At 46.6% G+C, this 21,507-nt stretch overlaps 1 protein-coding gene across 1 annotated transcript in view; it reads left to right on the forward strand.

Annotated features, from left to right (window-relative positions):
• The first annotated feature begins 266 nt into the window (after positions 1-266).
• The window catches only part of RNF157 (ring finger protein 157), a 113,612-nt gene continuing 92,371 nt past the window's right edge, over positions 267-21,507 (forward strand). Inside the window, exon 1 of the mRNA XM_056855935.1 lies at positions 267-387. Within this exon, the coding sequence (XP_056711913.1) occupies positions 300-387 (88 nt within the window). The 5' untranslated portion in view covers positions 267-299. The remainder of the gene's footprint in view (positions 388-21,507) is intronic.

Genomic DNA, 21,507 nt, shown 5'->3' on the forward strand with positions numbered 1-21,507 from the left:
CAGCCCCTCCAGGCTCTCCGGCAAATGAGCGATGGGGAGAGGCGGCGGGGGAGCGGCTGCCTGGGTCCCCTGCTCCGCGGCGGCAGCAGCAGCAGCAGGCAGCGCCACCCCCTTGGGGGCAGCAGCAGGCAAGGCAATGCGGCAGCGGCGCCAGTGAGGGGCCGGCGCCGTTGCGGGAGGGAAGCGGCTGACCCCCACCCACCACCCACCCACCTACCTAGTAGGCATCTAGTAGGCATCTGCCCCCCTTCCTCCTCCTCCTCCTCCCCCCGACGGATGCCCCCTGCTGAGGTGGGACCATGGGAGCCTTAACCAGCAGGCAGAACGCCGGCGTGGAAGAGGTGGACGTCCCTTCTAATGCCATCTACAGATATCCTCCTAAATCCGGTAAGGCTTAGCAGGGCAGGCGGGGAGGGGTTGGGGAGCGGCGTGACTCTGGCTGGACGGTGGACTCCAGCCGGAGGAAGCGGGTCGCTTTAATGCTGCTGGGTGCTGGGGGGGGGGGGAGCCGGGACTCCGCTCTCCCTCCTGTTTCTGGCTTCTCTTCGCATCCCCCCCTCTCCAAATAGCCTGGCACCTCTGCGAAAATGCCGCTTTCTTGGCATCTGGGGGGCAGCGCCTGAGTTTTCGGAGAGTTGAGGGGGGAGCGAGAAGAAGGAGCATTTCAGCAAGTGGATGGGAAGGTCTGAAGGCTGGGACTGTGATTTCCCTTTCGTCGGGGGTCCTGAGCCGGACCAGGGAATTGCGGTGGCATCGGGATCGACAAGGCAACGTTGGTGGCATCATGCTTTTGGGTAAAAAACAAACCAACCCTCTTCTTTCTCTCTTTTAAACTGTATCAAACGGCTGTCGTTCCTCTTGGAGGGAATCCTGGCGTTTTCTCCGGGGTCTCTACCCCATTATTCAAGGAAAACTCCCGTTGTATCCCCGAGTCTAGTTTTTCTGCAGATGTAAGAATTTGTGCTACGTGCGCTTGCGGATGTAGGGCTGTAACCTGTGCCTCTTCTTGAAAAGGAAGGTTTTCGATCCCTACATGTCTATTTGCAGGTTTGGCTCCTGAGCTAATTGGGATTTACCGGATCCCGTCTGCCCTGCTGGGTGATGCTTTCCATCCCATAGTTAGGTGGCCTTTGGTATCGATCAGCTTTGGCACAGTGTATGGAAAAGGCCGGCTTACTGAAGCAACAAATGTTGCGTTGGGTAGAAGGAGATCAATAAGTCCTTAAAACAAAACCATTCCCATTGATCTCACGGGTAACTTTAGTCAGCTGTCTGGCTCTGCTTTTCCTTTAAAAAAAAAAAAGGAAAATAAGGGTAAGGGTAGTCCAGGGATGCACATTTTAAAAGAAATAGAATAAGACTGTGCCTTGCAATGTGTATGTGTGTGTATGCTGCCTTTCTATTGGCTCTGCTCCTGCACCTTGAACAATAGCCGAATGTGCAGAAATGAAGTCGGTGGCGCTTTTGCCAACACTTCTTGTCAGCGCCAGGGGAAAAAACTTCACCTGCTAACGTTTTGCCAAGATTGCTATTAAAGTTGCCAGTTGCAGACGAGTACTTCCTATCCCATTGGTAGTATGGAAGAGAGCATTTTGACAGGGGTGGTTGGTTGTACAGTTGCGAGGACGTCTGCATTTGGGGGGAGGCAGATTGTGAGGTTAAAATTGCCCGGAAAAAGCAGAGCCAGTGGGCTCCTGCAGTCCTGGGAGTGCCACGGGGGCCCGATTTGGTCAGACTTGTCCTGTGGTGGCAATGTGGTGGCTACTCTCCCCCTAAGTGTATATCAGGTTGATCTGAGGGGGATGCCTGCCTGTTTGCTTGGCCAATAGGACGGGATTGCTGTGCCATCTTTGGATTTGCTTGATTTTTTAATTGGGTTTTATTATTATAAGTTTTAATATTGTTGGTGTAAATTTTAATTGATGTAAGGCCGGGAAGGGTGGGCTAGAAATCACAAAATAGATAGATAGATGGCAATGGGTATGGGTGCAGCTCTTGGGGTGTTGGCTGGCTGACCACCAGTGACTCACCAAGAACTCTCCTGGTAAGTTACATAAGAACATAAGAAAAGCTCTGCTGGATCAGACCAAGGCCCATCAAGTCCAGCAGTCTGTTCACACAGTGGCCAACCAGGTGCCCCCAGGAAGCCACTAACAAGACGACTGCAGCAGCACCATCCTGCTTGTGTTCCACAGCACCTAAGATAATAGGCATGCTCCTCTGATCCTGGAGAGAATAGGAATGCATCATGACTAGTATCCATTTTAACTAGTAGCCATGAATATCCTTTCCTCCATGAAAGTGCCAGTCCTCCCATCTGCAATCGGTGAAAGTCCTCTTGCTATAGCCACAGGAACACTGTCTTCCTTTGCATCTGGTTACTTTGGTTACAAGCACAGGAGTAGAGCCTGAAAAAGCAGTGACAACCATATACTCTGTACCTTGTACTGTTTGTATATATTCTGTGTTTTGATTATTTGTATAGTTCCATATCCCAGTTTCATTTTTTTAAATTATCTGACACTATAGTCCTATGCACATTTATTAAGAAGTATGCCCCATTGACCTTGTGAAATCTAGTTTTGGGTTAAATGTGAACGGAATTATGCCACATCGCTGAAATTGTATTCCTCCTTACTTGGGTGTAACTCTAGGAAGGACTTATTTCTGAGTAAATTAGAATGCTAGAAAACTAATAATATCTTATTCCTGACAAATTTTTGTTACCATTTGTTTTGATGCTTACGCAATTTTGTGGGGTTTTTTTTAGAAAGGGATCAACGTCTTTCCTTACTACAGAAGACTATATAAAGAAATCTTGTTTGCTAATTATTTCTAATTCCATGTTTGGAGGACTAATTGCCATGGTGATAGCATAATTCAAAACAACAGGAGTTTGGTGCCCTCAGAGGCTCACAAGGGTGTAGAACCCTGTTTCCAGTCTCTGGAGAGTTCTGGGCCATTTATGCACGGGAGGTTTTGCCTTGGATTTGCCACTCTCTAGATGCACATTTCCCCCATCTGAATTCTCAAAACTCAAAAATAAGCCCCCATGAGAATTCGGATTGAGAAAATGTGCATCTACAGAGCGGCAAAACCTCCCGTGCATAAATGGCCCTGGTTAGACATGAGATGGTTCTTTCCTTTGAATGTTCTTGTTTCATCCCTCTTCTGTTATTGCGATGAATGAGTGGTACCTGTGTGATTATACATGGAAAAGCATGTGATTATAGTAGCCAGCACATAGGCTTCAGCAGTGGGAATCCTGGGGTGTGTGTTGTGTGACTGAATAGGAGAGCACATGCTTTATGTGCAGAGGATTCCAGATTCAATCAAATGCCCCATTAAAAAGGATCTAGGGTGGTAGGTTTTGGGAAGGTACTTTGTTTGAGATCCTGGAGAACTACTGCCAGTCAGGATAGCTAGCGCTGAACTAGATGGACTAGTGGGCTGTCAGGAGGGGTTGTGGCTCAGTAGTAGAGCATCTGCTTGACATGCAGAAGGTCCCAGGTTCAACCCCCAGCATCTCCAATTAAAGAGACTAGGTAAGTAGGTGATGTGAAAGACCCCTGCCTGAGACCTTGGAGAACCGTTGCTGGTCTGAGTGGACAAAACTGACTTTGATGGACCAAGGGTCTGATTCAGTATAAGGCAGCTTCATGTGTTCATGTGACACAGTTTGAACATATGAAGCCCCCTTACACCGTGCCAGTGCACTGGTCCATTGAATTCACCACTGGCCACTCTGACTAGCGGTCTTTCTTCATAGGTATGCACTTGCCTGAATTTGCTGAATAACTTCACCTTTTCAGGACCCCTACCTGTCTGATAATTTGCATCTCATGAAAAAGTTTTCATTTCATTGGCATTTGTCAATGTCAGGCTTCAGCAAATGCACGGCATTTCAGGCAATAGAACTCAAATCCAGACAGAGCAGCGATTCAAGGATTTATTCCGAAAGTCAGTGATTTCAGTAAAGAGACGAGCAAGGCTGGAATACATGACTGGGGGAGTATGGATACATATATAGGGCTGATACAATAGGGTTACAGGAACAAAGAAACAATGTAGTCGTTTCCTGCCGGTAACGACTTAAGTAAAACTGAACAGAAACAATTGTGAGCAATCCGTGGAGGAGATGGCTGAGCTCTCGGCTTTGTGCACGGGACCCGATATCAGATCGGAGATTTACACGGGCGGGTCCCAATACAATTGTAAATCCCTGGCCAGAGCTTGTGTGCAAAACAGGGGGGGGGGAGGAGTGCACGGAGAACTCCATCTTGTTCGCGGGGAAACCATCTTGTTTGGAAACAGAGCGGTCAGAAGCCCTATCTGACAGTCAGCCTAGTTGGGTTAGGGTTCACCTCTTTTGACAGCAGTGTTTGAAGAAGTTGCAACCTCATGGCTTTTCGTCTGGTCCTGTGAATATATGCTTGACTCCAAATTCTCCTTTAATATGCAGTTATGTAACCCTCTACCCCCTTTCCATTTCTTTGCCTGATGAAAACACAAAGGCTTGTCTGCTTGGATCTAGCTTAGTATAACAATTGTGGCTTGATTCTCTGCTGCTGCTTACATTTTAAATTGCAGTCCCACAAATGATGGAGGATGGGGGGGGGGAGAATTAGAGCATGACAACGTCATGGGGACGATCAGTTGACTGTCTCCATACAATGTTTGAAAAATGGTGGGGGATCCATTTACAGATCTCCTGCCATTGCAAGTAATGGGGCCCTTGTATAATAGTAACTCCACTTTAAAAAGAGTGAGGTCTTAAGTTAAAAGCTTAAAGATGGCATGTCTTTATTATTAGAGTAAAACGTAAAGAGATCTTAAGTCGTGGTTTTTCATTTTTCTTTAATTGCACACTTTGAAGACTAACATAGTAGTGTTCAACAAACATGATTTGTTAAATGCTGATTATTTAAAATTGTAGGTAATAATTTTGATAAGTAATTAGCAAACTAAAAGAAAAAGGGCCCTTACTGGTATCTGCAGTCTTACAACTTACTTGTTAATTGTCTGCAAGGGCTTTTGCAGAGTCATTGCTAAAGTAAACTCTGCTTTTATACTGAAAATGCATGCGTGCATTTTTCCGGCATGCAAAACAGCTGGAATTGGTTTGGTAAAACATCTGCCTGGCTGTTGGCATTTAGCAACTTCTTTTCCATCATGTGGGATAAAAGGTGTTTTGGGGGGAGATTTGTAATCTTAACCAGATGGTGGCCATTTTAAAACAACCACCACATTCTTTGGTTGTACATTAAATGGTGCCTTCTCATTCCGAGGAATTGTGCTGTGTCCTTTTTTAAAAATAAATAAATTTTAAATTAGTTTTCATAGCAAATTATAAATCACATAAACAAATAACAAAAAAACAACAAAAATACAAAAAGAACACATACTACAGTTTTACATCTTCTATTATAATATTATAGAATAAACAGTGCCCAAATACCCTCCACCCACCTTAAATGAGTGTCCCACCACCACTAGACGTCCGGAGAAGTATTCTGACAGTATTTAAAATTACCTTAAACTATCATTATATAAACTACATTACCATTTATCTATAATTCATTAACTATACTTGTAAAATTCATTTTTGCCATTTCATCCCAAAATGCGATGGCTTTTAACCAAGTTTTTTTGAACTCTTCCATATCTTTACCATGTAAAGACTCTGTAAGTTTGGCCATCCACATATACAACCACAATTTCTCTCTCCAGTCCTTAATTGAAGGTTTATTTACTTGTTTCCAATTTTTTGCTATTGTAATTCTTGCTGCTGCAAAACTATATTGGCATATAACTCTATCCTATTTATCCATATTCTTTTCAGGAATTCCCAATAAACAAATTGCAGGATCTTTTTTAAATTTTGTACTAATCAAATTATTAGTTTCCTTTATTATTAATCTCCAAAATCTCATAATTTTCTTACAGTACCACCATGCATGCATAAATGTACCCTTTTTGGTTCCACACTTCCAACATAAATCCATACCATCCTTCTTCATTTTACTTAACAGTATCGGAGTTATGTACCATCTGTAAAACATCTTATATAAGTTTTCTCTTATTTCATTGGTAATTGTAAATTTATATTCCCTCTTCCACAAGTTTTCCCATATTTCCAGATCTATATTATGTGCTGTGTCCTTGATGGCCTTACCCTTCAGGCCATTGATGTCTGTAACCGATGTTCCCTTTCTGATTTTTTGGCATGCTTATTTGCTAACAAAAATGCTTTTTGTCAGGAGCTGCTACTTGCAAGAGAGAACCTCGGGAGGTGGTAAGCTCTCCTTCCCTGGAGGTTTTTAAGAAGAGGTTAGATGGACATCTGTCAGCAATGCTGATTCTATGACCTTAAGCTGATGATGAGAGGGAGGGCATCTTGGCCATTTTCTGGGCATGGAGTAGGGGTCTCTGGGGGTGTGTGGGGGAGGTAGTTTTGAATTTCCTGCATTGTGCAGGGGGTTGGACTAGATGGCCCTGGTGGTCCCTTCCAACTCTACGATGATTCTATGAACCTTTGGTGCAGGGATCCTCCTCTACAGTATATGAACGGGATAATAATCTGGTGTGTAAGTGCATCCTCACTTCTCCGTGTGGTACGTTTCCAGCCCAGAGGCTGCTGCTGGGGTAAGTTACCCATGACATGTAAATGCTTGTAATGAAGCCCCCAAGATTACTTTTTAAAATGAAAAGCCATCTCTTGAGGAGTGGCAAGGCAGGGGGAAGGGAGCTTTCCATGCTTGCTGTTTCTCTGTTCCAGATTCTCTCCCCTCCCTACTCCCCCCTCCCCAGCCCATCAGGCTCTAGCAATGTGCAGCTGGTCCATAGGATGAGAAAGTATAGGAACTGACTGTCATCAATGTGCAATGGAGAACCATGGCAGTAGGAAGGAAGGCCATTTTTGGAGGAGAAGCCTGTTGCGTTCAGCTTCTGGCTATGCCAACCTGTGATCTTTGGTAATTCTTCCTGAAAAGTGCTCCATGATTCAAAAAGTTTGGGAACCGCTGCTCTAAAACAAATATATGTTGTAGAGGTTGGATGAGGGAAGAACAAGTAAAAGTACCTAGGTAAAAAAACTTTGTTCTTGATTCCTTCACCGGGGTGTAGAAGTTTCCTGACCAAAAACAAAACAAAACAATCCTGCATTTCCCCCTCACAAAATCTTTTATCTCAAATTTCTGTTTTCCCCCCTCCTGTTAACATTTTAAGCACCACATACTATATTATTAGTACAACAGTCACGGGGTGGGGGGGGGAGTCCGCAGAATTTGTTGATGTTAAAAAGAGGTCTTCATATTCAAAAGTTGGGAACCACTGATATACAGGCATGCGACCTTTGCGTACCACTTTGCTAGCAGCCATGGCTAATAGTTCATATGTCTCTCTCTGTGGAGAACCTATTGTGTGTAAGCAGATATTTCTTAGTTGTGGTGAAGTATATCACTTGAATAAGTGAAAAAAGATTTAAAAGGTTAAAAAAAATGAATTTTTGCTAAGGGAGGCAAACAGGAGGACTGCAGAGGAATTTAGTGAGTGATGGGGTAAATGCAGCAGCTCTGATTCATCAGTGCCAAAGTTCTGTGCCTCCAACCTCTTGCTGTTGTAGTTTATGAGTGTTGAGCATCTCCAATCAATGGTTGTTTTGCTCTTTGCAGATGGTGCCGTCTTTCTGTCCTCATTCAGCACTGCATACTTTCATGGAATATTGGAGGTGCCATTTCAGCCAAAGTTGCTCTTTGGCTGACTTGAGAGTCTTGACGAATCAGCGATATTTGTAGGAACAAATAGTATTATTAATAAACATGAATACTTGTTACAGCCAGAGTAGGGGTCTTTGTGGGATTTTTTAAAAATGGAACTGTATAAAGAGCTGATGAGAGCCACCATGGTCCCCCATGTACAGATGCCATCTGGACCCCCTCTCACACTAACTATCCAAGTCCAACCCAGACATTATATGAAATCAGATTGGATTATTTGCTATTGAAATATACATTCCTCAAATCTCCTCCTCTAAGGAGCTTAGGGGCCTTCGTTTTATACTCGCAACAGCTCTGCTATGTAGATAATGCTGAGGCAGTACAGTCCCAAGGTTGTGCTTCTCTGTCTTGCCACTGAATGTATAGCCACACACCATTGGTTTGTTCAGATTCCTGGATCTCCAGGGTAACCCAGCCCCCTATAATTTTATCTCCCCCCCCCAGTCTTGTCTGTTTAAATATATGACAACTTAATCTTTTGCTTGAAGTAGTTGCTTGTTATTACCCAAAAAAACATTCCCGCTTCATAACAACATATCATGTTGCACCTGAAATGGTTACGGATGTTATAGGAGGTAGCGTAAAGCTGAACTAATGTCACTCTGAAATCCCACAAGCCTCTTAAACTCCTGTTCAGCCTCTCTGCTGCTGATGGTAGCACAGGTAAAAACACAAAGGCCGATTCGAATGTTCCTGACAGGTTGTTGTTGTTTTTTAATTGATTGATAGCCAAACAGGAAAGTTGCTTTACAGTCTCATTCCAGCCTTCCTTCATTTTATGATGCCTGTGTAATTTCAGGCTGAAAGTCTCAGCTAGCAGTGTGTGAAAAATTTGCCGTGTTTCAAGGGTGTGAGGCAAGTGGGTTCAAGGAGGACTAATGGGGAGACTTGAAGCTTCTTCATCTCGGCGATATATAGGGCTTGGGGTTAAGTTAGAAAGGGTAGGGAAATTTCATCGATATGGACGAAATCTTACTCTGTTTAGCTGATTTTCCCCCTTTTGTTAATTGTCCCTAGCTTTAGATTGAGGTAGATTACAAATCTAAATAAATATTATGGGCAGCATTATTATGATACAGGAAGGAGTCTCTGTCCCACTTTTCTCCACCATGTCACTTTTAAAGGTAAAAGTCCCCTGTGCAAGCACCGGGTCATTCCTGACCCATGGGGTGACGTCACATCCCGACATTTACTAGGCAGACTTTGTTTATGGGATGGTGTGCTAGTGCCTTCCCCAGTCATCTTCCCTCTATCCCCAGCAAGCTGGGTACTCATTTTACCGACCTCGGAAGGATAGAAGGCTGAGTCAACCTTGAGCCGGCTACCTGAAACCGGCTTCCGTCGGGATCGAACTCAGGTCGTGAGCAGAGCTTGGACTGCAGTACTGCAGCTTACCACTCTGTACCACGGGGCTCTTATGTCACTTTTACCCACAGTCTTATTTATTTATTAAAATGTTTATATCCCGCCTTTCCTCTTGGTTCATGGTGGCTTAAAATAATAGTTAAAGCATCCCCAGCTAAAACCAAAGATAAAATAGCAAGCCCAAAATCTCCGCCCCCTGCAAAAGATGACTGCCATTTAAACCCCCTTAAAGGCCCTGGCAAACACTCAGGCCTTGCAGGGCCTCTTAATATCTTAATATCTCCAGGGAGCCCCCACACTTCAGGGAGGTGGAAGTTCTGTGGTATCTAAAAGATCGCCACATTTATTGGGGAATAGGTAGGGTTGCCAGGTCCCTCTTCACCACTGGCGGGAGGGTTTTGAGGAGGAGCCTGAGGAGGGTGGGATTTGGGGAGGGGAGGGACTTCAATGCCATAGAGTCCAGTGGCCAAAGTGGCCGTTTTTCTCCAGGTGAACAGATCTCTATCGGCTGGAGATCAGTTTTAATAGCAGGACATCTCCAGCTATTACCTGGAGGTTGGCAACCCTAGGCATAGGTAATTTTGGAGAGGGATCTGTGTAGCCAGGTTTCTGCTGTGTTACAATAGTATTCATAATAGAAAAGGCCCAGGGCTCTGGTTGATGCCAGACAGGCCACCCTAAGTGGTGTGACAGTCAACAGATGGTTGCCTGACGATTGTAGCTGGTGCTCAAAGACATATGGAAGGAGTTTGTGTATGGCGGTGTGGGTTCCTTCTTTGAGTATCTTTAATTTTTTTGTTGACTATATTTATACCCTGCCTTGCACCCCAGTGAGGACCGAAAGAAGTTTACATCGTTCTCCTCTGATTTTTCCTCACAGCAGCCCTGTGAGGAATGGTTGGATGGATGAATGGGTGGATGGATAGATAGATAGATAATTTATTTTCGGCCCTTAGCCAGGTAAAACAAGATAAAAACAAGAAACATGGACTAATATGTTCTTACAAGCAAAGAATTATAGTCCGAGTCTTATAACGCTTAAAAAGAAAATTACAACCGAGACACATCTGTCAATTACGCTAAGAGGCTGTTCTATGGCATCGAATTTTCATTGCTGCCATGCAAAATTTCGCAACCTGAAGAGTGATTGAAGGATTACCGTATATACTCGTGTATAAGCCGAGTTTTTCAGCCCAAAAAAAGGGCTGAAAAAGCTGGCCTCGGCTTATACGCGGGTCAATACGGTAGAGTAGGGTGGGAGGGGGGAACTTGCCGCCGCCATTGCCGCCGGGCCCGCTCAGTTCCCCCCGGCCAGGAGCGCCCTGGGAGGGCCTCCTGTGGTCGCTGCAGGGCCGCGCCGCCGCCCCCGCCGGGCGCGCACAGCTCCCCCCGGCCAGGAGCGCCCTGGGGGGCCCTCCTGGGCCGCGGGTGGGGCCCCCGCCACCTGCCTGCGCACCAGGTAAGCCTGCTGGGGGGGGAGGGGTTATAAGCCGACCCTCGGCTTATACGCGGGTGCCTAATTTTTCCCCATTTTGGGGGAGAAATTAGGCACCTCGGCTTATACGCTGGTCGGCTTATACACGGGTATATACGGTATCCCCCTGTAGGAGCATCTCAACCCCTTCTCCTGCCCTGCCAGGTCCCATTCTCGATAAGAGGGGCTCAGTAAGCTTCAAACAGGGTAATGTATAAAAATTGCAGTTCAGGAGGGCATGCTCAATAGTTTCTAAGTCCCCTGATTTGCAGGGGCAGAATCTGTCCTCCCAGGGTATCTTCTTAAATTTCCCCTCTAGCATAGCAGAAGGTAAGGCTGCACATCTGGCCAAGGAAAAGGCCCTTCTATAATTATTTATCTCTAAATAGTGGAGATAGGCTGCTGGTGCTAGGATGTATTTAGAATGGAGGGGTGCCATGAATAGAGGTGCCCTTGCTAAATCTTCTTGTCTCTCAGTGTCTTTAATCCTTTGGGATATAATTAACTTAGCTTGTTCCCACTCTAACTGTAGTAGTGCTAGGGGTGTAAAATCCAAGTTATTTAATTTGTCTTCTATGGCTATCACCCATTTTGACCTAAAAGTGTCAACATAAGAACATAAGAAAGGCCCTGCTGGATCAGACCAAGGCCCATCAAGTCCAGCAGTCTGTTCACACAGTGGCCAACCAGGTGCCTCTAGGAAGCCACTAACAAGACGAGTGCAACATCACCATCCTGCCTGTGTTCCACCACACCCAAAATAATAGGCATGCTCCTCTGATACTAGAGAGAATAGGTATGCAGCATGACTAGTATCCATTCTAACTAACAGCCATGAATACCCCTCTCCTCCATGAATATGTCCACTCCCCTCTTAAAGCCCTCCATGTTGGCAGCCATCACCATGTCCTGGGGCAGGGAGTTCCACAATTTAACTATGTGTTGTGTGAAAAAATACTTCCTTTTATCTGTTTTGAATCACTCACCCTCCAGCTTTAGCAGATGACCCCGTGTTCTAGTATTATGGGAGTGGGAGAAAAACGTCTCCCTGTCCACTCTCTCCAAAACATGCATAATTTTAAAGACCTCTATCATGTCTCCCCTCAGCCGCCTTCTTTTTAAGCTAAACAGCCCTAAGCGTCTTAACTGCTCACCATAGGACAGTTGCTCTAGTCACAAAGGATCAGTGGGAGAAGACCCTTAGGGTTGAAGTTAATTTTTAGCCAGAGATAAATTGAGGACAGGACAGTCCTTGCCTCCATCGTCACCATGCCAGTTTCCAATCTGATCAAAGCGTTTGGAACACATCTTGGCAGTTGTAGACTCTAAGGAACTTGGATTGAGCCCTGTGAGGGAGATTAGGTTAAGAGTATGTGACTGGTCCAAGGTCACCCAGCACGCATCAGTGGCAGAGCAGCAGTTTGAACCTGGGTCTTCCAGATCCCAGTCAGACACTCACAACTGCACAACGCTGGCTCTTGTTTTATCTGTTCATGGCTATGTTATATGGAAATTTGTTGTAGAATTTTATGTGCCTTTGGAGCCCAGCTGTGGTTCCCCCCACCCAATAAATGTGGACTTGAAACCTACTGATGCTGCATTATCTCAAGTACCAGCAGCCTGAAGACCCATCCAGAAGACGTCCACAACTCATGGGCTATTGAGTCTTGACCTGTAGGCAGCACTGGCATTGGCCTAACTCATCCTTTTCTGTCCTCTGATGTTACTGTTGGTTCTTGTTTTCTGTAATATGAACTAATCTGTGTCTGTTTGGATGTAGGGCTATTTTCTCAGTGCAAGGAATTAGGAGAGAATCAACCATATTGCTCTTCTAGCTCCACCTTCATGATTCCAGAAGACTGATCTCAGTGGAATTTTATGACTTATTTTAAAACACACATGCATAGGGTTGCCAGCTCCAGGTTGGGAGATACTTGGAGATTATGGGATGGAGCCTGAGGAGAGCGAGGTTTGGAAAGGGGATGGACTTCAATGCCATAGAGTCCAATTGCCAAGGTGGCCATTTTCTCCAGGTGATCTCTGTCGCCTGGAGATCAGTTGTAATAGTGGGAGATCTCCAGCCACCATCTGGAGGTTGGCAGCCCTACACATGCGCCCCGTGAAAATGTCCTTGATTATTTCTCCAAGCCAAGGATGGGTAAAACTACAAAGTTCTGTGGCATCTAAAAGACCGCCATATTTATTGGGGCATAGGTAATTTAGGAGAGGGATCTATGTAGCCAGGGTTCTGATGCATTACAACAGTATTCATGAGCTAGAGTCCACTTTGTTGAAGGTGTGAAATGGAGGCCTCAGTTGGCAGAATATATATATATATATATATATATATATATATATATATATATATATATATATATACACATATATACATAAATTCAAATAGGAGGGTGGGTGCAGGGGAACATTAACCACAAACTGAGGACAGATGAAGTGGTTTCTGGCTCAAGAATTCTTATGTCACAGTAATTTGCTAGTCTTTAGACTCTCTTTTGGTTTGGCTCCAGTACACAAACATAGCTGTCCCTCTGGAATTTGCTTCATGGTTGGATCGCCAGTTTGAGCTAGTAGAAAACGTATGATAAGGTCTTGCTATTACTTAGAATGAAGGACTCTTTATAGGGATCATGTACTGTAGGCACGGTATGAATGTTAAATAGTAATAGGTTATAATACTTCTTGGAAATAATTGTGTGGGTTTTTTTTTTTTTTACTTTAAGAAAACTTTATTCCCTCAAGAAATTATCTCTTCAAAACCCAGTCTCTACTTCTGGACTCCTGCCAAAATTGGCATAAACAGACAGTGCTAAAGTAAAAATTGCTAAACGAGTGGTATGGATATGGAAATGACTGAAACACAATGAGTTGTGAGTCTTCTGTTTAACCGATGTACAATAAATAAGACGGCACAGCCAATCGTAATGTGTGCGCTGAATTTTAATTGGTTTGGGGATTTTATTTTGTGTCATTCTGTAAACCACCTAGGAGGGGAAAAAAACCCTAAACATTCCAGATGGGTATCGTAGCTCTGTTAGCTTGTTAAAGCATGAGCTTTCATGAAGTAGAGTCCACTTTGTCGGATTTACTTAGTGGCTACTCAGCAGGCAAGAGCCCCATGGCGCAGAGTGGTAAGCAGCAGTGCTGCAGTCCAAACTCTGCTCACGACCTGAGTTCGATCCCAGCGGAAGTCAGTTTCAGGTAGCCGGCTCAAGGTTGACTCAGCCTTCCATCCTTCCGAGGTCAGTCAAATGAGTACCCAGCGTGCTGGGGGTAAAGGGAAGATGACTGGGGAAGGCACTGGCAAACCACCCTGTAAACATAGTCTGCCTAGTAAACGTCGGGATGTGACGTCACTCCATGGGTCAGGAATGACCCAGTGCTTGCACAGAGGACCTTTACCTTTTACCTTTGCAGGCAGACACATATATTGTTATGAAGGGGGGGGGGAGAATGTAAACAGCAAGGTCAAAGGACCATGAAATACAGGAAGGCACAAAGTAAGATATAATCATGTAAAATTCAAACATAATTCAGAAAAGTACAGAGATTTTGCAATAGTAGTAATTGTCAAGCTGCCTTGCTTTAATAAACTAGTTACCACCTGCAATGACTCAGGAATCCGAAGTCTTCAAATCCATGGTATCAAACTTGGAAGAATTCTAGTTCTCCCGTTTCCAAACCTTAAATGCATGCAGGAAGTCTTAAGACCCACATTTTCTTCAGTTCACTGTGCACTGGTACCTGTGGAAGGAGTGTGTTACTTGTAAGCTTTTATGGTTATTCTGTTAAAGGTTGTTCCGCTGCTCAGTATGCTGAAAGGTATGCTCTGGCAGGACTTTATTGACCATTATGGTAAATACGACTTGGAAACTTCCTACTGTGGTGAATTTTGTCTGGCATGTTTTTTACACTTGCAATTTCCAGTCTTGTTCCCTGCCTTGGTCTTGTTTTAAAATTCCTGCAACATGTCAGCGGCTCCCCCCCCCTTTTCCCCAGTTGCAGGAAAATTAGCAGTATTGATAGGCAGGCAGGCGTAGGAACAGAACATCTTCTGTACTGCAGAGCTAGGGCTGCCAGGTCCCTCTTGGCAACCGGCGGGAGGCTTTAGGGGTGGAGCCTGAGGAGGGCAGGGTTTAGGGAGGGGAAGGACTTCAATGCCATAGAGTCCAATGGCCAAAGCGGCCATTTTCTCCAGGTGAATTGATCTCTGTCGGCTGGAGATCAGTTGCAATAGCAGGAGATCGCCAGCTAGTACCTGGAGGTTGGCAACCGTATGCAGAGCACACTGAGGACCTAGTAGGATTGTTGATGGAGTCTATGAGAATGCGCTTGTATGACTTGCCAGATGAGTTGGGGGTAAAGGTATCCTCTGAAAAAACTTTTCTTATAGCACCACTGAATGACCTGTCTGAATGTTATGGTTACTGCAGATCAGATGCAGATCAGATGCTTATCCCTGGCCCCCAAAATCTAGATTATTCAGAAACCTGCAGTTGGCTCTCTGTTTCTAACTGGTTTCAGAAACTGGCGATTGGCTCTGTGTCTAACTAGTTTTTAACCAATCGGCTGCACAAGGAAGGGGTAAAGGTTTTCCTGGGTGGTGTCTCTTCAGCCAGCAGTGGGGGTTGCATCTCTGAATGTACACTTGAAGACATGAATCAGATCATTGGTCAGTATCGTCTACTCAAAGTGGCAGTGATTCTCCAGCATCTCAGGCAGAAGTCTTTCACATCATCTACTGCCTGGTTATTTTAACTGGAGATGGCAGGGATTGAACCCAGGATTATCCGCATGGAAAGTAGATGTTCTGCCTCTGAGCTCTCACAAAATGCTTGCACTTAGAAAACTAGTATGTCAGGGAGATAGAAAGTCTTCTGGCTAGCAGCATGAAGAGGAACAATCCCAGAAACCCTTCACATCTTGAGTCTGTCATGTAATCTAGACAATGTCTTTCAAATGTTTCATTGAGACAGTAGCCCCTGCCTCCCAACTCGGAAGCTTTGGGTTGGTCTGATGTCCAGTTCTATGTCCACATGTGTCCAACCTGAGTTTTGAGGCCATGTTTCAGTGGCCAAGGGAGAAAAAGGTGAAGCTGAATTCAGACAAGGCAGATGGGATGCTTGTCAGAAAAGCTGAGGTTTGGATCCACCAGCAGTGGGTGAGTAGAGTTGGCATTTGCAGAGCAGGTTAAGAGCCAATGGACCCAGACTTAGCATTTAAAAAGCAGGTTGGGGGGTGGCCAGGGGTGCTGTGTACCAGCTGCATCTAGTTTGCCAGCTCTCTTTTTTCCTAGACATGCCAATCTAACCTCACAGTTGGGCTTCCTATACAGACAACCCAGAAATTACAGCTGGTTCAGCAGCCCAATTATTGTTAAGGGTTAGGGTTGCCAACTTCCAGATAGTGGCTGGAGATCTCCTGCTATTACAACGATTTTCAGCTGATAGAGATCAGTACCTGGAGGAAATGGCTTTGGCAATTGGAGTTTATGGCATTGAAGTCCCTCCTCTCGCCAAACCCTGCCCTCCTCAGGCTCCGCCCCCAAAATCTCCAGGTGTTTCCCAACCTGGAGCTGGCAACACAATTAAGGATGGCCATTGGTAATACAACTTGCCTATTTTAGAACGACGTCATTGGCTGCCAGTTTGTTTCCAAATTCAATTCAAGGTGCTGCTTATGAATCTTTAAAAGCTTTTAGTGACCTGGAACTGAGGGGACCAGGTATCCCACTATCCAGTCTCCCACCTTTAGGGGATAAAAAAGGGTATTGCAGAAATGCTGCAACTTCACTTCCAGTTGCATAATTGGAAGTGGAATTGCAGTGTTGTGCAATGCCTGCCCCCCAAAGCTCCCCCAAGTAATATCTAAAGGATCCCACAAATCTAAAGGATCACCTCTGCTCATATGTCCCCATGTGCCAGCTGTGGTCTATGGCGAGAGCCAGCATGGTGTAGTGGTTAAGAGTGATGGTTTGGAGCGGTGGACTCTGATCTGGAGAACAGGGTTTGATTCCCCACTCCTCCACATGAGCAGCGGACGTTAATCTGGAGAAATAGGTTTGATTCCCCAGTCCTCCACATGAAGCCAACTGGGTTACCTTGGGCTAGTCCTAGCTCTCTTAGCCCCACCTACCTCCCAGGGTGTCTGTTGTGGGAGGGGAAGGGAAGGTGATTGTAAGCCAGTTTGATTCTTCCTTAAGTGGTAAGAGAAAGTTGGCATATAAAAACCAACAATTCTTCTTCTTCAACTTGCCACCACCAAGGTGTTCTTATATAAAAGTCGGTCCTGCCTGGCATTAATGAGGGCCTGTACTTTCTGAGGTTGTTCCTTTTTTATGGATGAGACTCCCCAAAGAGAGGAGGGGGGAGCAATCCTTCTAAACTTTTGGGAGGTGCAATACATCTGTTTTATTCATCTGAGCTTTTAATGAACCATTTTAGTAGGTTGGGGAGGCAATTGGGATTTTGTCATGAGTCAGCCTGCAGAGAGTCAGCCTGCAGAGACCTCCTCTGACGAAGAGGAAGTAGAGGCCAGAATAGAGGATCAGCCAAAGTCAGGAGATGACTCGCCATGCCTGAAGCCTGCCAGCTCAAGGACTCCAGTTGGACCTGACACCTTGCAACATGCAGTGTCTCCAGAGGCCTCGCCAAGGCCACTGGAGCAGAAAAGAAAACAGGTTCGTCTGGCAATGCAGCAGAGACGGCAGAGTGCTAGGCTGAAGGCTTTACACAGGAACCTCCCCAGTAGCAGTGATGAGGAAGAGCAGGGCTGAAGCACCACCTGTGAACTCAGCCTCATCAGCATCAGCTGGCTCTGCTACAGCAGCAGGGGAAGGGATTTAAGCCATCAGTTAGGCTTGGCTGTTGTGCAAGCAACTTGTCACCAACCTCCTGGTGTACCGGCCTTGTTTCCCCGGGTATCCTTTGGATTCCTGGTACTCTGACTTCTTGGACTGGCTCTGACTAACACCTTGGACTTCCCTTGCCTGTATTGAGATCTCGGACTCTGCCTTCACTGTGAATGACCTTGGACTGTTCCCCAGACTACGCTTACAACTTTCAGCCCTCGCTCCTCGCCTGCACCACGACAGGTTTTACTGTTCGCTATTTTTAATTATGTATTGCAAGCTGCCTCCAACCATGGGGTTTGAATAAATAATGTAGGTTAGCACTTAATTGGAAGGGAGAAGAGATACCTGAAAGAAGAGGAACCCAGTATGGGGAGAGTTGTTGTGCTGTAGTCAGTGGTTTGGGTGTTGTGGAAAAATATGATTGGAACTTTTTATGCTGCTCTAATAGAGCATAATCTGATTTAGTATGTTTATTTTGACATTTAGTAAAAAAAACTAAAGTATTGCATTTTTGTTTGATGTCTTAAATACTTAAACTGAAATATTTGATTAGGGAAAAAATGAATCAAGTGTGGTTTAAATGTAAGATTCAAACAAATTCTGAGCTGTAAGGCGTGTGGCGTCCGACGATGCTGCCCCTTTTCCCTCCGATGCCCGCAGGGGTTGAGCCGCTGGAGTTTCCTCAGCCTCAGACCATGCTGAGGGAGAGTCTGAATCACTGTCTCCCTCAGTGGAAGCCAGGGTCTCTCTCCTGATGGCGTCAGTAATGGAACCTCTGACCACCCTCCTCCTCGGCCTCCACTCTACCGGCCTTTTTATAGGCCCGGCTCTCATCCCTCTTCCCTGTGGCCCCACCCCAAGCCCTTATTAGGGCTGGGCTAACCCTGCCCTCACTTCCCCTGTGATTCGTCAGGCTCCCGGACCTGGCGCAAGCGCGGGCGTGTCCTGGGCACGCCCACCCGCCCCTCAGCTGGTTGGCTGGGCGGGGATCACCCGGCAGCGTCATTCTGCCACGCCTGGCCAGCTCAGCGCAGCCCAGCCAGCGTCTTTCTTTGCCGGCTTGTTGGCCCTCATGGGGCTCTCCTTCGGCGCAGCTCGCTGGCCTTCTGTCCCTGGCCTCTTCGTTTCCTTCCAGTCGGCTGGCACTCGTCCTGGGTCCCAGTCCTGCTTGATTCCCTAGGGAATAAGCAAGCTCCTTCAGTAAGGAGATCGCGGCGGGGAGGTCCTGCCTCACCGTCCTTGTGCTTTTTGCGGAGGAGGGAGTGGGGGCCTCCAGGGGTGGCCACAGCGGTCCCAGACAGGCCAGGCTGGGGTCTGTCTCGGGACACACACACCCTCTAGGTGGAGCCTCATCCAGTGTTGTGCCCCCTCAAATACTCAGGACATATAATCGGCCAGCAGGTGAAGGGCTCCCGGACAATGCTGGACTGAAAACTGGAAAGGAAGCAGGGATATATACCAGCGTAGCACCCTCGCATTATGGTCTTCATCCTGGCCAACCATTGTAGCAGGCCGTGGTCTGTTATGAGAATGAAAGGGTTATTAGTCAGGTAATATTGCAGGTTCCCTACAGCCCATTTCACAGCCAAGGCCTCTTTTTCCACGGTGGCGTATCGTTTTTCCGCAGGGTGGAGTTTACGACTTAAGTATAAAAGAGGGTGGTCTTGGCCTCCGTATTCCTGCACCAAGACAGTCCCAAGTCCTGCATCTGATGCATCCGTATGCAACTTGAATGGACGCTCGAAGTCAGAACTCTTTAGGACCGGGGCACGGGACAGTGCCATTCTCAGGTCTTCAAAAGCTGAGGTCCGCTGTTCATCCCAGCGGATCCTATTGGGTTCCGACTTCTGAAGACAGTCTGTTAATGAGGCTGCACGGCTTGCAAAGTGGGGGATAAAGCGACTGTAGTAACCAACAATTCCTAAGAATTTTTGTAATTGCCGCTTGGTCCTGGGCTGCGGTGAAGATTCTAAAGTGGTTATTTTGTCAGGTAGGGGTCGTAGTTGCCCGTTCCCTACGATGTAACCCAGGTAGCGCAATTCTTTGAAGGCAATGTGGCTTTTCCCTGGATTGGCCCTGAGACCGGCGCCATACAAGGCCCGCAGTACAGCTTCTAGATGACGAAGATGGGAGTCCCAATCGAAACGAAAGATCACAATGCCATCAATGTAGGCCAGGCCATATCCCTGACATTGGGCCAAGACCATATCGACTATCCGCTGAAAGGTTGCGGCAGCCCCATGTAGCCCGAAAGGCATGACTTTGAACTGATACAAGCCGGACGAGGTGGCAAATGCTGTTTTCTCTTGATCTGCTGCCCTCATGGGTATTTGCCAATACCCTTTTGTTAGGTCCAGGGCTGAAATATACTGAGCTAAGCCTAGTTGCTCCACCAAGATGTCAGCTCGGGGCATTAGATATGCATCAAATGTGGTCAGTTTGTTTACTTCCCGATAGTCGACACAGAAGCGTATGGAGCCATCCTGCTTTGGGACGAGGACGACTGGACTTCGCCACGCACTTTGTGACAGTTCTGTAATCCCTTTGGCAAGCATCTTTGACACCTCTTTTTCCACTATTTCCCACAGTTTCTATGGAATTGGGCGCCACGGAGCTCGGGCCACCTTTCCTTTGGGTGTCCTGATAGCGTGTTCCACCAATTCTGTCCTTCCCGGCTCCCGGTCAAATACGGGAGGTACCCGTCTGAGTAACTCCTCAACCTGTTGTTTTTGTTCCTGCGACAAGGTGACATCAGTGTGAGGAGCCACAGTGGTGACACTATCTTCGGCCCAAGGAATGTCTCCTTCACGGAGGTCTAAGGGCTCGGTTCCCAGGTGACACTCGTGGGCGATCCACCCACTCCTTCAGATCATTTATGTGGACCTGTTTTCTTTGTCGACCCCGCGTACCACATCATACTTCGTATGTACATGGGCCCATGACCCGTGTCACTGCAAATGGACCCCTCCAGGGATCTCCCTCGGCTGTCTCAAATATCCGCACCTTCACGAGGACCTTTTGCCCTACCTGAATGGACCTTGGTTTGGCTGTTCTATCATAATATGCTTTCTGCACTTCTTGAGCTTGCAACAGATGTTGGGCTGCCATTGCCCTAGAGGTCTCAAGACGTTCTCTCAACTGCCTCATATACTCTGAGGGTTCGGCTCCCCCTCCCTCGTGGGATTCCCCTTTCCATTCCCCTTCTATCAAACTTAGTATCCCTCGAAGTTTACGTCCATACAGTAGCTCGAACGGTGCGTAACCTGTTGAAGCTTGAGGCGTTTCCTGAACCGCGAAAAGCACTGGATCTATCATCAAATCCCATTGACTGGGTCGTTCGCTGGCTACCTTTCTTAAAATCCCCTTTAGGGTTCGGTTAAAGTGCTCCACTAATCCATCAGTCTGGGGATGGGCTACTGAGGTAAATATTTGTATGTTGGTGGAAACAGGCTACCCTGGCTTCACGGATCACAGGTAGGTTGGGTGGGACCAGGGAGGTCAATATCATTGAAATGGAGGACCCACTGTCTATCATGGCTTGTAGGGGTTGTCCCTGTAGCCATATCTGAGTCAGCAGGGAAGGGGGACGACTCCCCACCGTCTCTGCTTGCAGGGCCTGCTCCCAACCTAGATCGCACTCCATCAAGGGACATTCACGGCGAAAATGTCCCCACTGTCCACAAGTAAAGCAGGGGCCCTTGCTGGAGGTATCCAGAGTTGCATTTTCACCTCGGGGTGGCCCTTTCTGGCCTTCACTGGTTGCTGCCCCTGTAGGTTTGCTGGCAGGTAAGGAGGGCCCTTTAAATCGGGGTCCTACTCCCATTGCGAAATGTGGTAGGGGACGAGCCCGTCCCCCCTGTGGGGCCCCGATAGGGTTGCCGGGCCGCCTGTCTCCTCGGGGTTGTTCTGAACCTGTTCCCCGCGTCTCTAGGGCTGATACGTTCTCAAGCAATGTCATCGCTTCTTCCAACGTCTTGGGTTTATTACAAATCAGCCACTCCTTGGCCCTATTTGGCACTACC

This window comes from Euleptes europaea, chromosome 1, assembly GCF_029931775.1.
Source record: "Euleptes europaea isolate rEulEur1 chromosome 1, rEulEur1.hap1, whole genome shotgun sequence".
NCBI classification, from domain to species: Eukaryota; Metazoa; Chordata; class Lepidosauria; order Squamata; family Sphaerodactylidae; genus Euleptes; species Euleptes europaea.